Source organism: Leopardus geoffroyi, chromosome C1 (genome assembly GCF_018350155.1).
Source record: "Leopardus geoffroyi isolate Oge1 chromosome C1, O.geoffroyi_Oge1_pat1.0, whole genome shotgun sequence".
Classification (NCBI taxonomy): Eukaryota; Metazoa; Chordata; class Mammalia; order Carnivora; family Felidae; genus Leopardus; species Leopardus geoffroyi.
The window spans coordinates 40,605,938-40,620,440 of NC_059328.1; the positions used below are offsets into that span (position 1 = coordinate 40,605,938).

At 36.6% G+C, this 14,503-nt stretch overlaps 1 protein-coding gene across 3 annotated transcripts in view; it reads right to left on the reverse strand.

Moving 5' to 3' along the window:
• FAF1 (Fas associated factor 1) overlaps positions 1 to 14,503 on the reverse strand; it is a 518,332-nt gene that overhangs the window by 290,755 nt on the left and 213,074 nt on the right. For all 3 annotated transcript variants that reach the window (XM_045477316.1, XM_045477318.1, XM_045477317.1), the window contains one exon: positions 4,759 to 4,850. In XM_045477316.1, the coding sequence (XP_045333272.1) occupies positions 4,759 to 4,850 (92 nt within the window). The remainder of the gene's footprint in view (positions 1 to 4,758; positions 4,851 to 14,503) is intronic.

Genomic DNA, 14,503 nt, shown 5'->3' on the forward strand with positions numbered 1-14,503 from the left:
TGTTTGTTTGTTTGTTTAAGTAGGCTTCATGCCCAGCATGAAGCCCAACATGGGGCTTGAACTCACAACCGTGAGATCAAGACATGAGCTAAGATTGAGTTGGATGCTTAACTGACTGAGCAACCCAGGCAACCCAAGCCTGCAGTTTTAAAGGTCATCCAGCTTGGGGGAATAGAGCCCAAAGGGCATTGCAATGCTCTTGGAGAGAAGGCAGTCAAATAATCCAGGGACACATAGAATGGAAACAGTGATCTGAAGACCACCTGGGGCACACAGTAGGCAGGCTATTTGCTCATTTCAGAGCACATCCCAGAGAGGCAGCATTCACAGAGACACCACTATAGGAACAAAGGAACAGACCAACACCATTTCACTCACTTCCCCTCAGCATGAGCAGGGTCACTGACCACAGACACTCATGACCTAACTTGCTTACACCAAGCCCCACCCCCATGCTCCAAAAGAACCACCCTTCCCAGTCATGCTTGTATAAGAGTTCAGCGTGACAGCATCTGGCTCCAAAAGATCAGCCCAAACCTGTGCTCACACCTTATCTCCAAACACGGGAGTTTTGTGGAGCTTCAAGTTCCACAGTGGTAGCAACAGGTCTCATTTCACAAATACACCAGAGCACACCTAGTTAAAAGGTGTCACATTCAGGCAAAGGGCCAAACACTGCCCACAACAGGCAAAGAGAACCTCTACAGATGACTGACCTGGGGATAAAGCAGCTAGAACGAAACAACAGAGTGCATATAAAACACACTGTAGACACTCCTGGAATCACCAGACCCTGGGGGAAAGGGAATAATACACAACAGGGCAGTACAGGATCTCTTCTTCAGAATGCTATTATACTCAAGAACAGGATACATAGCTGACCTACCACACAGAAATAGGGATAGAAATTAAGACAGAATGAAAAGATAGAAAAACTTATCAAAAATGAAAGAACAGGACAAGGCCATAACCAGAGTTCTAGGTGAAACAGATATAAGTAACATGCCTGATAGAGAATTTAAAGTAATGATCATGAGAATTACTCACTGCACTTGAGAAAAGAGTAGAAGGCATGAATGAGACCCTTAACACAGAGATAAGGAATAACAGCAAAGATAAAGAGCTTGATAAATGAAATAAACATACTTGATGGAATGAACAGCAGGCTGGAAGAAGCAAAGGAATGAATTAATGACCTAGAAGACAGAGTAATGGAAAATAATCAAGCTGAACAAAAGAGAGAAAAAAGAATTATTCAAAATGAGAAGACTGACGGAATTCAGTGACTCCATCAAACATAGTAACATTAGCATTATAGGAGTCCCAGAAGAAAAAGAAGGAAAGGGGGTAAGAGAATTTATTTGAAGAAATAATAGCTGAAAACTTCCCAAATCTGAGGAAGGAAACAGATATTCAGAGCCAGGATAGGCACAAAGAACCCCATCAAAATCAACAAAAGCAGATTCACAACAACACATATTATAATTAAAATGCCAAATACAACGATAAAGAAAAAAATTTAAAAGCAGCAAGAAAAAGAAGACAGTCATTTATATGGGAAAACCAAAAGGGCTGGCAGGGGATACTTCAGCTGAAACTTTCTAAACCAGAAAGGAATGGCATGATAAGTTCTAATGCTAAATGGGAAAAATGTGCAGCCAAGCAGACTCTATCCAGGAAGGCTATCATTCAAAATAAAAGGACAGATAAAGAGTTTCCCAAACAAACAGAAACTAAAGAAATTCATGACCACTAAACCAGCCCTGCAAGAAATATTGAGAGACTCTTGAGTGGAGAGGCAAAAGTGACATTATAAAGGTAGGAAACACAAAAATAGCAAAAATAAATCTATCTGTAACAACCAGCCAAGGAAGTCACAATATAAAAAGATGTAATATATGACATCATATTTCTCAAACCTGGGAGAAGAGGAATAAAGAATTGGTTCAAACTTGAAAGGCCATCAACTTAATATAGACTGCTATATACAGAAGGTGTCATATACAAACCTAATGGTAACTACAAATCAAAAACTACTAATACATATGCAAAGAATAAAGAGAAAGAAATAGAAATATATCACTAAAGAAAACCAGCAAACCATGAAAGATAGAAAGACAGGAAAGGATCAGAGAAAATCTTCAGAAACAAACACAAAACAAGTAATAAAATGACAATACATAGATGGACAAAACAATCCAACCTAAAGACACCAGCACATTGAAAGTGAGGTGATGGAGAAATATTTATCATGCAAATTGTCAAAAGAAAGCCATATTAGTAATACTTTTATCAGACAAAATAAAGTTTAAAACAAAGACTATAACAAAAGACAAAGGAAGAGACTATATATATAATAATAAAAAGGACAATCCAACAAAATATAACAATTATAAATTTTATACACCCATAATGGATAGACCCAAATAGTTACTAGATAGACCTAAAATAGTTACTAACAAACATAAAGGAACTAATCAAGGAAAATACAATACTAGGAAGAGACTTTAACACCCCACTTACATCAATGGATAGATAATCTAAACAGAATATCAACAAAGAAACAATGGCTTTGAATGACACAATAGACCAGAGAGATTTACCAGATATATTCAGAACATCTTATCCTAAAATAGGAGAATACATATTCTTCTCAAGTTCCCATGGAACATTCTCCAGAAGAGATCCACAAAACAGGTCTTGTCAAATTTAAAATGATCAAAGTCATACCATGCATGTTTTCTGACCAGAAAGCTATGAAACTAGAAACCAATCACATGAAAAAAAAGTCTGGAAAGCGCAGAAATACATAGAGATTACATAACATGCTATGAAACAATGAATGGATCCACAAAGAAATATAAGAAGAAATTACAAGGCACATGGAAACAAATGAAAATGAAAATACAATGGTTCAAAACATTTGGGATGCAGCAAAAATGGTTCTAAGAGGGAAGTTTACAGCAAAACAGGCTTACCTCAAAAGCAAGAAAATGTCAAATAAACAACCTAACCTTAGACCTAAAGCTACAAAAAGAACAAACAAAACCTAAAACCAGTCAAAGGAAGGGAATAATAAAGATTAGAGAATAAATAAATGATAAAGAAACTTAAAAAACAATAGAACACATCAATGAAATCAGGATCTGGTTCTTTGAAAAAAAAAAAATCAGTAAAATTGATAATCCTCTAGCCAGATTTATCAAGAAAAAAAAAAGGGGGGACCCAAATAAAATCACAAAGGAAAGAGGAGAAGTAACAACAAACACCACAGGAGCACAATTATAAGAGAATATTATGAAAGACTATGTGCCAACAAATTGGACAACCCAGAAGAAATAGGTAAGTTTCTAGAAACATAACCTACCCAAACTGAAACATGAATAGAATGTTTGAACAGACCAATTACCAGCAAAGAAATTGAATCAGTAATCAAAACACTCCCAAAAACAAAAGTCCAGGACCCGATGGCTTCATAGGTGAAGCCTACCAAATATTTAAAGAAGAATTATTACCTATTCTTCTCAAACTATTCCAAAAAATAGAAAAGGAAGGAATATTTCCAAATATTGAACTTGTGTCTAGTGTGGGGACAATTTTAGAGGACTAAGCCCCGAACCTATGGGATTTTATGCTGTCTTCAGGTAGATAATATCAGAATTAAATTAAAATTGTAGAACTGGTATTGAAAAATTGCCTGGTGTGGGAGGGAAAGAACACCACACATTTCATAGCCAGAAGTATTCTGTGAGTAGTGTATGAGAGAAAAAGAGTAATTTTTTCCTTCTAATACATAATAATAAAGATATTTCATAGGTGGGAGGGGAAAAGGTTGACAATATTCATAGTTTAAGCACACAGGTCTCTACCACACAAAATCACCAAATTGTATTAAGAAAGAAAGAAACATGTATAAAAATTGTGAAAATCTAAAAACAAATGTAGTTCTGGAGTGATACTGTACTCACAAACATTATTACTCTATTACTGGCATAATCATTTACCTTGGATCAGTTTGCTTTATCTAGCATTAACAATGTAATATATAATTTAATATTAAAATATTTTAATCATTCTATAAATGTCTTGAGTTTCAAGAATAATGAAAAAAGGATAAGATTCTTTATTTCAAATAGAAAACCTTAACAGAAATGTATCAGTGCTTTTCAAACCCTATTCTTCAGGACCTGATGAACTTCCTTCAAAAGTATGCCTTCTTTAGCCATGGGGAAAGCTAGAGTTCCATTCAGTCACTCTTCCTTCTAATACTAGTCTCTCCCCTTCAAACAGAGCAGCACTTTTTTTTTTTTTTTTTTTTTTTTTTTTTTTAATTTTAGAGAGGGAGATGGAACAGGCTGGGGAGGGGCAGAGAGTGAAAATGGTAATGAGGTTCAGTGCTCAGCACAGAGCCTGACATGGGGCTCAATCTCAGGACTCTGAGATCATGATCTCAGCCAAATTGAGTCAGACGTTTAACCAAGTGAGCCACCCAGACACCCCAGAGCAGTACCATTTTTGACTATTTTTTCCATAATGGAGTTTTGCTAAAGATTTTCTTTGGAAAAAAATTCCACCACTAAAATCAAACAAACCATCCAGACCAAAATAGTTTGAAATTTTATATAGTTAATAGTTGGTGGTAAGTTTATGCTTCAACAAGATTTTGATTCGATTTCATTTTGATATTTACATACAGCTTAAAGCAATGTAACAATCAAGCTTTCCATTTCAGACTCCCAGGAAAAGTAAACACCTTACCCAGCATGACTAGATGATGAAGGTGGTGGCAAGTCTGGTGTAAGGACATAAAGACTGTTGTTTTTTGGCAAATGTAGCGATTTTAAGACCGTCTGGAAAAGAAAAATTAAAAACAAAACAAAAAAAATGACTGTTGATTGTACATCATTCATTTTTTCCCTAAAGTTCTTGAAAATTTTTCAATATTATAGCTTACCTTTTCATCTTTTGATAATTTCCTAAATATGATAATGCAGAACGACTGAATCCAAATAATTTGTTTCTCCCATATACAAGTGAGCATATAAGTATGAACATTAAAGATAAAATGCAAATTCTTTAGCTCATGATGAAATACAACTAGATAAGAACACAGCTGAGAGTCATTAATTTCTTCATTAAAGAAGTATATCCTTGAAACTAATACGCACTTCTTCAAGGATCATTATAACAAAAATTAGCATACTGTAGGTTTTCAGAGATCACAAGACCTAGAAAAGATTATAAGCAAGCACCTCAACCCAAAGACTTTAAAGATAAGGAACTGCAGCCCGAGAAGTAAACTGACTTGGGTAAGGGCTCTAGTGTTACCTGGGTACCTTAACTCTTACTCCAGAGAATTTTTTTGTTAAAATATTCCATCTAGGGTGAATAAACTACTCTTGTGATACATCTGAACTATATCTTGAAAGCCACACAAAACTTTAGTACAATTTTTTGCCATAAAAACCCTACATACCTTTTGCATTCCTAACTTGATGGTAAAAACTTACTAACATACTTCAAACTTTTTTTTTGACAGAAAAACATATTAAGAAACACACTTTACATCTTTACATCGTAACCCAGGGCATACATATTTATTAAACAGATACTTACTGAGCTACCTACTCTGTGACAGGAATTGTAAACACTGAGGGTACAGTGGTGAACAGAACAGTCTAAATCCCCTAATGATATAGTTTTACAGTTTAGTAGGAACAAATAAAGTTAGCAACCTATATAGTTGAATATTAAAACTTGATAATTCTTTGGAATAAACATAAATCAGGGAAGGGAGGATGAAGAATATGGGGGTGTGAGTTATGTAATTTTACACTGGGTGGTGAGGGTGGTTCTCACGTGGGGAATATGGCTTTTGAGCAAAGACTTAAAGGGGTGAGGAAGTAAACCATGAGAATATACAGAAAAAGAATATTTCAGGCAAAGAAAACAACCAGCACAAAATACTTAATGAACAACAAGGAGTCTGATGTAACTGAAGTCAAATGAGCACTGACTGAGATGGGTCACAGAAAGAACAGTGATGGTAAGGACAGGAAATATGTTGAGGTATTTAGGCTAATGTAAGGGCTTTGACTTTTACTCTGAATGAAATGGGAAACTACTGAAGTGACAGGATTACTTAAATGATTCACGTTAAAATGAATCATTTAAATAATACATACATACATACATAAATTTGTTAGCTGTGTTGAAAACACTTGGGAAGGGGTTGGCAGAGGAGGACAGAAGCACAGAAGAGACTAATGGAATACACTAAGATAAGGATGATAATGGTTTATGCCAGTGTGATAGAAGTGATGTAAAATAGCTGGATTCTAGATATATTTTGAAAATAGTATCAAAGAGATTTCCCGACATATTGGATACAGTTTCTGGCAGAAAGGAATCAGTAATGATCCTAAAGATTTTAGATTGAGTAACTGGAAAGATGAAGTTGGTATCAATTCAAAGGCAAGACTGAAGATGAGGACTTCCATTTTGGGCAGGTAAATTTGAAATGTGTATCAAGCATTTAAATGGAGAAGATAAGCAAGTGGATATATCAATCTGGAAAGCTGGGAACAGGTCTGGAGTGGAAATATAAACTAAAGATATAAAACTGTGCATATAGATGCACTTAAAAGTCATTACACTGGACAAGATTACCACTGAATTTAGTCACGTGGTCACTTCACTGGTGACTTTGACAGAAGCACTAGCAATTCTTTGCTTAGATTGGGCTAAGGAGAAATGGGGATAAATAAATTACAGACAAGAAATATAAACAACTCTCTGGGGAAAGTTTTGTTATCAAGGGGACTAGAGGAATGCAGTGATTATTAGAAGGGGAAGAAAAATAGAAGACATAACATTATGTTTGTGATTATGCTCTACTAGAGGTAATGGTCTATTAGAGAAAAATACCAATGATGCAGGAAACACAGGAAAGAATTAGGTCAAATCCTTGAATAGGCCAGAGGGGATAAAGAATGCAATCCAAAGCAAACATGGAGGCTTGGTCTTCGATAGGAGACTGGACAAGCCATCTAGAGTAACAAAAGGAGAATACTTTTGTAAAATGCAGGTAAGTAAACAGAGACCAAGCTGGGAATTTGTAGAATTTTGCTTATATTGCCTTTATTTTGTCAGTGAAACAAAACAGGAAAGAAAGGCATCAGTTGAGAGTGAGAATAAGGGAAAGGTGCTTTAAAGGCCTGAGGAGAGGACAAGTACAAAATAACCATTTAGGAGTGTAGATAAACCAGGTAAATATACTGTGACTGCCTAGCAACATTAAGGGGCTCTCTAAAGACCATGGTCATGAATTTAAAGGTACACCAACACCATGATTTTATTTGTCTGCAGCCACTTTTAGCTGTAAGGCACAGAATAGATGGAGTTGGACTTATCAAAAGTAAGGATTTTTGTCATGCAGGATCTTTAAAGGAAGAGTTGGGATTATACACAAGAAAGTGATTATAATGATTAACCGTGGGATTTAACCCACTGTAAGGAAGGAAGAAAAAACATGAAAGAGGTAATCATCTTGAGCAGATGGTAGAAACAATGGATTAGAGGCCTAAGTAGTGTTGAAGGACTGCTGGAGTTAGGACACCAAAGGAAATGAGCTAGAAAGATGAGATATGGTAAGCAGAAAATCAAAGCCTCAAATTAAGATTTGAGAATTATAATTAAATGATAGGAGAATGGGAGATATAGCTGATACAGGTTGGAGAAAAAAAGACCTCTGCAGGAAAAGAGTCCGAGGTACTGGAAGAACCATTTACAAAGATATTTAAATTACCAAGAATTAGGATAGAGAAAGGTGAATCCCCTGGAACACGAGGTCTGAGAGGTCTGGGGGCCATAGGAGGAGAAGTGGTTCTCCTCCTACGAGAGCATTTGGTAGAGGCTGTACAGTCTCCCCACAGGCAAAGGTCCCAACAGACCCTGGAGAACAGCCACGTTCACTCATATTGGAACAAAGACACCATGGTGTGATGAAACCTGGCACTGGCTATATGTTGTGTTCTGCCATAAGCCCTGAACCTCTGCTGCTATGCAATTACCCAAACTTTTTCTGTGGCAGACAGGCACCTGTCTACAATCTCTGAAGTTCTGCAACAGCATAGCTGCATGCATGTTCCCAAGGGGCAAGCGGGCACCTGGCCATTGCCCAGCGAGACCCTCCCCCATAGGGTCAGAGGGGGTCCAAGCCACAGATTTCTCAAAAGAGGGATTTGGAAACACAGCCCCATATGAGATATAGTTCAGGAGGGAGCTTCTGCCTGACAGGCTGACAGCATGGACACAGACAGTGTAGAAGTAGGGAGTGGATGGAAGCCAAAGACAAAGGTGGGGTGCTTGACTACTGGTCTGTGAGAGCACAGAGTTCCAGAGCCAGAGACTGGGAAGCTGGGTGACCCCATTTTCACCTCTCCCATGCATTCGCATAGACATGCATGCCTGCCAACCAATCCACCCCAGTAAGCTAAACAGTACCAATTAGTGGAGAAGAGAGCTCTTGCACCAGGCTCCAACCAACTGCGCCAATCAAGCTCAGGCCCTAGGAGACCAACACAAGTCTCTCTCTCTGCTTAGTGTAAGGACTATAAAGTGCTTCACATTTAGACTTCTAGGGGAAACCGGATGTAATTTCATTCAGATTTTCTTCTGTTTCCTGGTCCATCTATTTGGTGTTTTTTTCCCCCTTTTCGTTTTCTCTTATTCTTGGATACAGAAAGAATTTATTTTTATTTCCCATTTTTACAAATTTTTTTTACCATATTCTCTTGTAAATTTTTTTATTCTATTTTACTTTCTTCATTTAATTCTATTCTATTTTATTGTATAATTTTTTATTTTAAATGTTTTACCTTTTTTTTTCTTTTCTTCCCCTTTTTACTCTATTCTATCAGCTTCTTTCAAAAACCAGACCAGAGCACACCTAGCATCTAGCTCCCTTTATTTGATTTTTTCTGTTGGTTTTAATTTTGAAACTTTTATTTTTTTATTTCACTAATACTTTTCCTTCCTCCAAAATGACAAAATGAAGGAATTCACCTCAAAAGAAAGTACAGGAAGAAAGGATAGCCAGGGACTTAATCAACACAGATATAAGCAAGATGTCTGAACTAAAATTTAGAATCATAATAATAAGAATATTAGCTGAGGTTGAAAAAAGCATAGAATCCCTTTCTGCAGAGATAAAAGAAGTAAAATCTAGTCAGGACAAAATTAAAAATGCTATATCTGACATGCAATCTCGAATGGATGCCACAGCAGCAAGGGTGGATGAATCAGAGCAGCGAATCAGTGATATAGAAGACGAAATTATGGAGAATAATGATGCAGGAAAAAAAGAGGGAAGGTAAGGCAAAAAAGCACAATACAAGACATAGAGAACTCAGTGACTCATTAAAAAAGAAAGGCATCTGAAACAAAGGAGTCCCAGAAGATGAAGAGAAAGACAGAAGGGGTGGGAGGTTTATGTGAGCAAATCATAGCAGAAAACTTTCCTAAACTGCGGAAAAGACACAGACATCAAAATTCAACAAGTACAGAGAACTCCCATTAGATTCAACAAAAAACGACCATCAACAAGGCATATCATAGTCAAATGCACAAAATACACAGACAAGGAAAGAAATATGAATGTAGCAAGGGAAAAAAAATCCTTAACCTATAAGGGAAGAGAGATCAGGTTCACAGCAGACCTATACACAGAAACTTGGCAGGCCAGAAAGGAGTGGCAGGATATATTAAATGTGATGAACCATAAAAATATGCAGCCAAGAATTCGTTACCCAGCAAGGCTGCCATTCAAAATAAAAAGAGAGATAAAGAGTTTCCCAAACAAAAACTAAAGGAATTCATGACCACTAAACCAGTCCTGCAAGAAATTTTAAGGGGGACTCTTTGAGGGGAGAAAAGATGAAAAAACCAAACAAAACAAAAAACAAAACAAAACAAAATAGACCAAAGGCAACAAAGACAACAAAGGACCAGAGAACACCATCAGAAACTTCAATTCTACAGGCAACAAAATGGCAATAAATTCATATCTTTCAGTACTCACTCTAATATCAATGGGCTAAAGGCTCCAATCAAAAGACACAGGGTATCGCATGGATAAGAAAAAAAAGATCCTTCTATATGCTGTTTACAAGACCCATTTTATCTCTAAGGACATCTTCATATTGAAAGTAAGGGGATGGAGAACCATCTATCATGCTAATGGTCGCCAAAAGAAAGCCAGAGCAGCCACACTTATATCAGACAATGTAGATTTTAAAATAAAGAATGTAGGGGCACCTGGGTAGCTCAGTCAGTTAAGTGTCCAACTTTGGCTCAGGTCATGATCTCACAGCTTGTGGGTTCAAGCCCCAGTTGGGCTCTGTACTGACAGCTCAGAGCCTGGAGGTGCTTCAGATTCTGCGTCTCCATCTTTCTCTGGCCCTCTCCTGCTCGTCTTCGTTCGTTTTCTTTCTTTCTTTCTTTCTTTCTTTCTTTCTTTCTTTCTTTCTTTCTTTCTTTCTCTCTTTCTCTCTCTCTCTCTCTCTCTCTCTCTCTCTCTCTCTCTCTCTCCCTTTCTCTCTCTCTCTCAAAAATAAATAAACGTTAAAAAAATTTTTTTAAAGAATGTAACAAGAGATGAAGAAGGGCATTATATCATAATTAAGGGGTCTATCCATCAAGACCTAACAATTGTAAACAGTTATGCCCCAATGGTGAAACACCCAAATATATAAACCAATTAATCACAAACATGAAGAAACTCATTGATAATAATGCTATTATAGTAGGGGAATACAACACCCCACTTACAACAATGGACAGATCATCTAGGCAGAAAATCAACAAAGAAACAATGGCTTTGAATGACATCTTGGACCAGATGGACTTAACAGATATTCAGAACATTTCATTCTAAAGCAGTGGAATATGCATTCTTCTCAAGTACACATGGAACATTCTCCAGAATAGATCATATACTGGGACACAAATCAGCCCTCAACAAGTACAAAAAAATCAAGATCATACCATGCATATCAGACCACAACACTATGAAACTTGAAATCAACTACAGGAAAAAATTTGGAAAGACCATGAATACTTGGAGATTAAAGAACATTCTATTAAATAATGAACAGGTTAACCAAGAAGTTAAAGGGCAGTTTAAAAAGTACATTGGAGCAAATGAAAATGATAACACGATTGATCAAAACCACTGGCATGTAGCAAAGGTGGTCACAACAGGGAAGTATATAGTAATCCAGGCCTTCCTAAAGAAGGAAAAAAGGCTCAGATATACAACCTAACCTTAAACCTTAAAGAGCTGAAAAAAAGAACAGCAAAAAGAACTCAAAACCAGCAGAAGATGGGAAATAATAGAGATTAGAGCAGAAATCAATGCTATCCGAAAAAAATAATTTAAAAAAATAATAAATAAATAAATAAAGTAGAAAAGATCAATGAAACCAGGAGTTGGTTCTTTGAAAGAATTAACAAAATTATAAATCCTTAGCCAGTTTGATCAAAAAGAAAAGGACCCAAGTAAATCAAATCAAGAATGAAAGAGGAGAAATCATAACCAACACAGCAGAAATACAAACAATAATAAGAGAATATTATGATCAATTATATACCAATAAATTGGGCAATCTGTAAGTAATGGGCAAATTCCTAGAAACATATAAATTACCTAAACTGAAACAGGAAGAAATAGAAAGTTTGAACAGATCCATAACCAGTAAAGAAATTTAATTAGTAATAAAAAACCTCCCCCAAAACAAGAGTCCAGGGCCAGATGGCTTTGCAGGTGAATTCCATCAAACATTTAAAGAAGAGTTAACACTTATTCTTTTGAAGCTGTTCCAAAAACAGAAATGGAAGGAAAACTTCCAAACTCATGCTACAAGGCCAGCATCACCTTGATTCAGAAACCAAAGACCCCATTAAAAAGGAGAACTATGGACTAATTTCCTTGATGAACATAGATGCAAAAATCCTCAACAAGATACTAGCCAACTGGAGTCAACAATATATTAAAAGGATTATTCATTGTGATCAAGTGGCATTTATACCTGGGATGCTGGGCTGGTTCAATATCTGCAAATCAATCAATGTGACACATCACCTTAACAAAAGAAAGAATAAGAACCACATGATCCTTTCATTAGATGCAGAGAAAGCATTTGACAAAATACAGCATCCTTTCTTGATAAAAACCCTCAAGAAAGTAGGGATACAAGGATCATACCTCAAGATCATAAAAGCCATATTTGAACGACCCAACGCTAATCTCATCCTCAATGGGGAAAAAACTGAGAGCTTTCTCTCTAACGTCAGGAACATGACAGGGAAGTACACCCTCACCACTGTTATTCAACATACTATTGGAAGTCTTAGCCTCAGCATCAGACAACAAAAGGAAATAAAAGGCATCCAGATTGACAAGGAGAGTGTCACACTTTCACTCTTCACAGACCATATGATATTCTATGTGGAAAACCCAAAAGATTCCACCAAAAACTTGCCAGAACTGACCCATGAAATCAGCAAAGTTGCAAGATATAAAATCAATGCAAAGAAATCGGTTGCATTTCTAGCCACCAATAATGAAACAACAGAAAGAGAAATTAAGGGAAAAATCCCATTTACAATTGCACCCAAAACCATAAAACATTTGGGAATAAACCTAAGCAAAGAAGTGAAAAATCTATACACTGAAAACTGTAGAAAGCTTATGAGAGAAATTGAAAAAGACACAAAAAAATGGAAAAATATTCCATGCTTATGGATTGGAAGAACAAATATTGTTAAAATGTCGATACTACCCAAAGCAATATACATATTCAATGCAATCCCTATCAAAAAAACACCAGCATTCTTCAGAGCTGGAACAAACAATCCTAAAATGTGTATGGAACCAGAAAAGACCCCAAGGAGCCAAAACAATCCTGAAAAAGAAAACCAAAGCTGGAGGCATCACAATTCCGGATGTATTACAAAGCTGTAATCATCAAGACAGTATAGTACTGGCTCAAAAACAGACACTTAGACCAGTCAAACAGAATAGAGAACCCAGAAATGGACCCACAAATGTATGATCAACTAATCTTTGACAAGCAGGAACAAATATCCAATGGAATAAAGACAGTCTCTTCAGCAAATGATGCTGGGAAGACTGGACAGCAACGTGAAGAATGAACCTGGACCACTTTCTTACATCACACACAAAAACAAACTCAAAATGGATGAAAGACCTAAACACAAGACAGGAAGCCATCAAAATCCTCAAGGAGAAAGCAGGCAAAAACCTCTTTGACCTTGGCTGCAGCAACTTCTTACTCAACACATCTCCAGAAGCAAGGGAAATAAAAGCAAAAATAAACTATTGGGAACTCATAAAAATAAAAAGCTTCTAAATGATGAAGGAAACAATCAGCAAAACTAAAAGGCAACCAAAGGAATGGGAGAAGATATTTGCAAATGACATATCAGATAAAGGGTTGGTATCCAAAATCTATAAAGAATTTATCAAACTCAATGCTCAAAAAACAAATAATCTAGTGAAGAAATGGGCAAAAGACATGAATAGGCACTTTTCCAAAGAAGACATCCAGATGGCTATCAGACACATGAAAAAATGCCGAACACCACTCATCATCAAGGAAATGTAATTTAAAAAAAAGGGGGGAAATACAAATCAAAACCACAATAAGATACCACCTCACACCTGTCAGAATGACTAAAATTAACAATGCAGGCAATGACAGATGTTGGCAAGGATGTAGAGAAAGAAGATCTCTTTTGCACTGCTAGTGGGAATGCGAACTGGTGTAGCCACTGTGGAAAACGGTATGAAGTTCCTCAAAAAATTAAAAATAGAACTACCCTACATCCCAACAATTGCACTACTAGGTATTTATTCAAAGGATACAGGTGTGCTGTTTCGAAGGGTCACATCCACCCCAATGTTTATAGCAGTGCTATCAATAGTGGCCATTGTTGGCTAAGAGAACAAGTGGGAAAGAGCCCATTGTGTGTTGTGTGTGTGTGTGTGTGTGTGTGTGTGTGTGTGTGTGTATACACAAAATGGCGTATTACTTGACAATCAAAAAGAATGAAATCCTGCCATGTGCAACAACGTGGATGAAAGTAGAGTGCATTATGCTAAGCAAAATTAGTCAGAGAAAGACAAATATCATATAATTTCACTCGTGTGGAATTTAAGATACAAAACAGATGAACATAAGGGAAGGGAAGAAAAATAATATAAAAACAAGGAGGGGGACAAAACATAAGAGACTCAAATATAGAGAACGAACTGAGGGTTGCTGGAGGGGTTGTGGGTGGGGGAAGGGCTAAGTGGGCAAGGGGCATTAAGGAAGATACTTGTTGGGATGAGCACTAGGTGTTATATGTAGGGGATAAATCACAGGATTCTACTCTTATAATCATTATTGCACTACATGCTAACTAACTTGGATGTAAA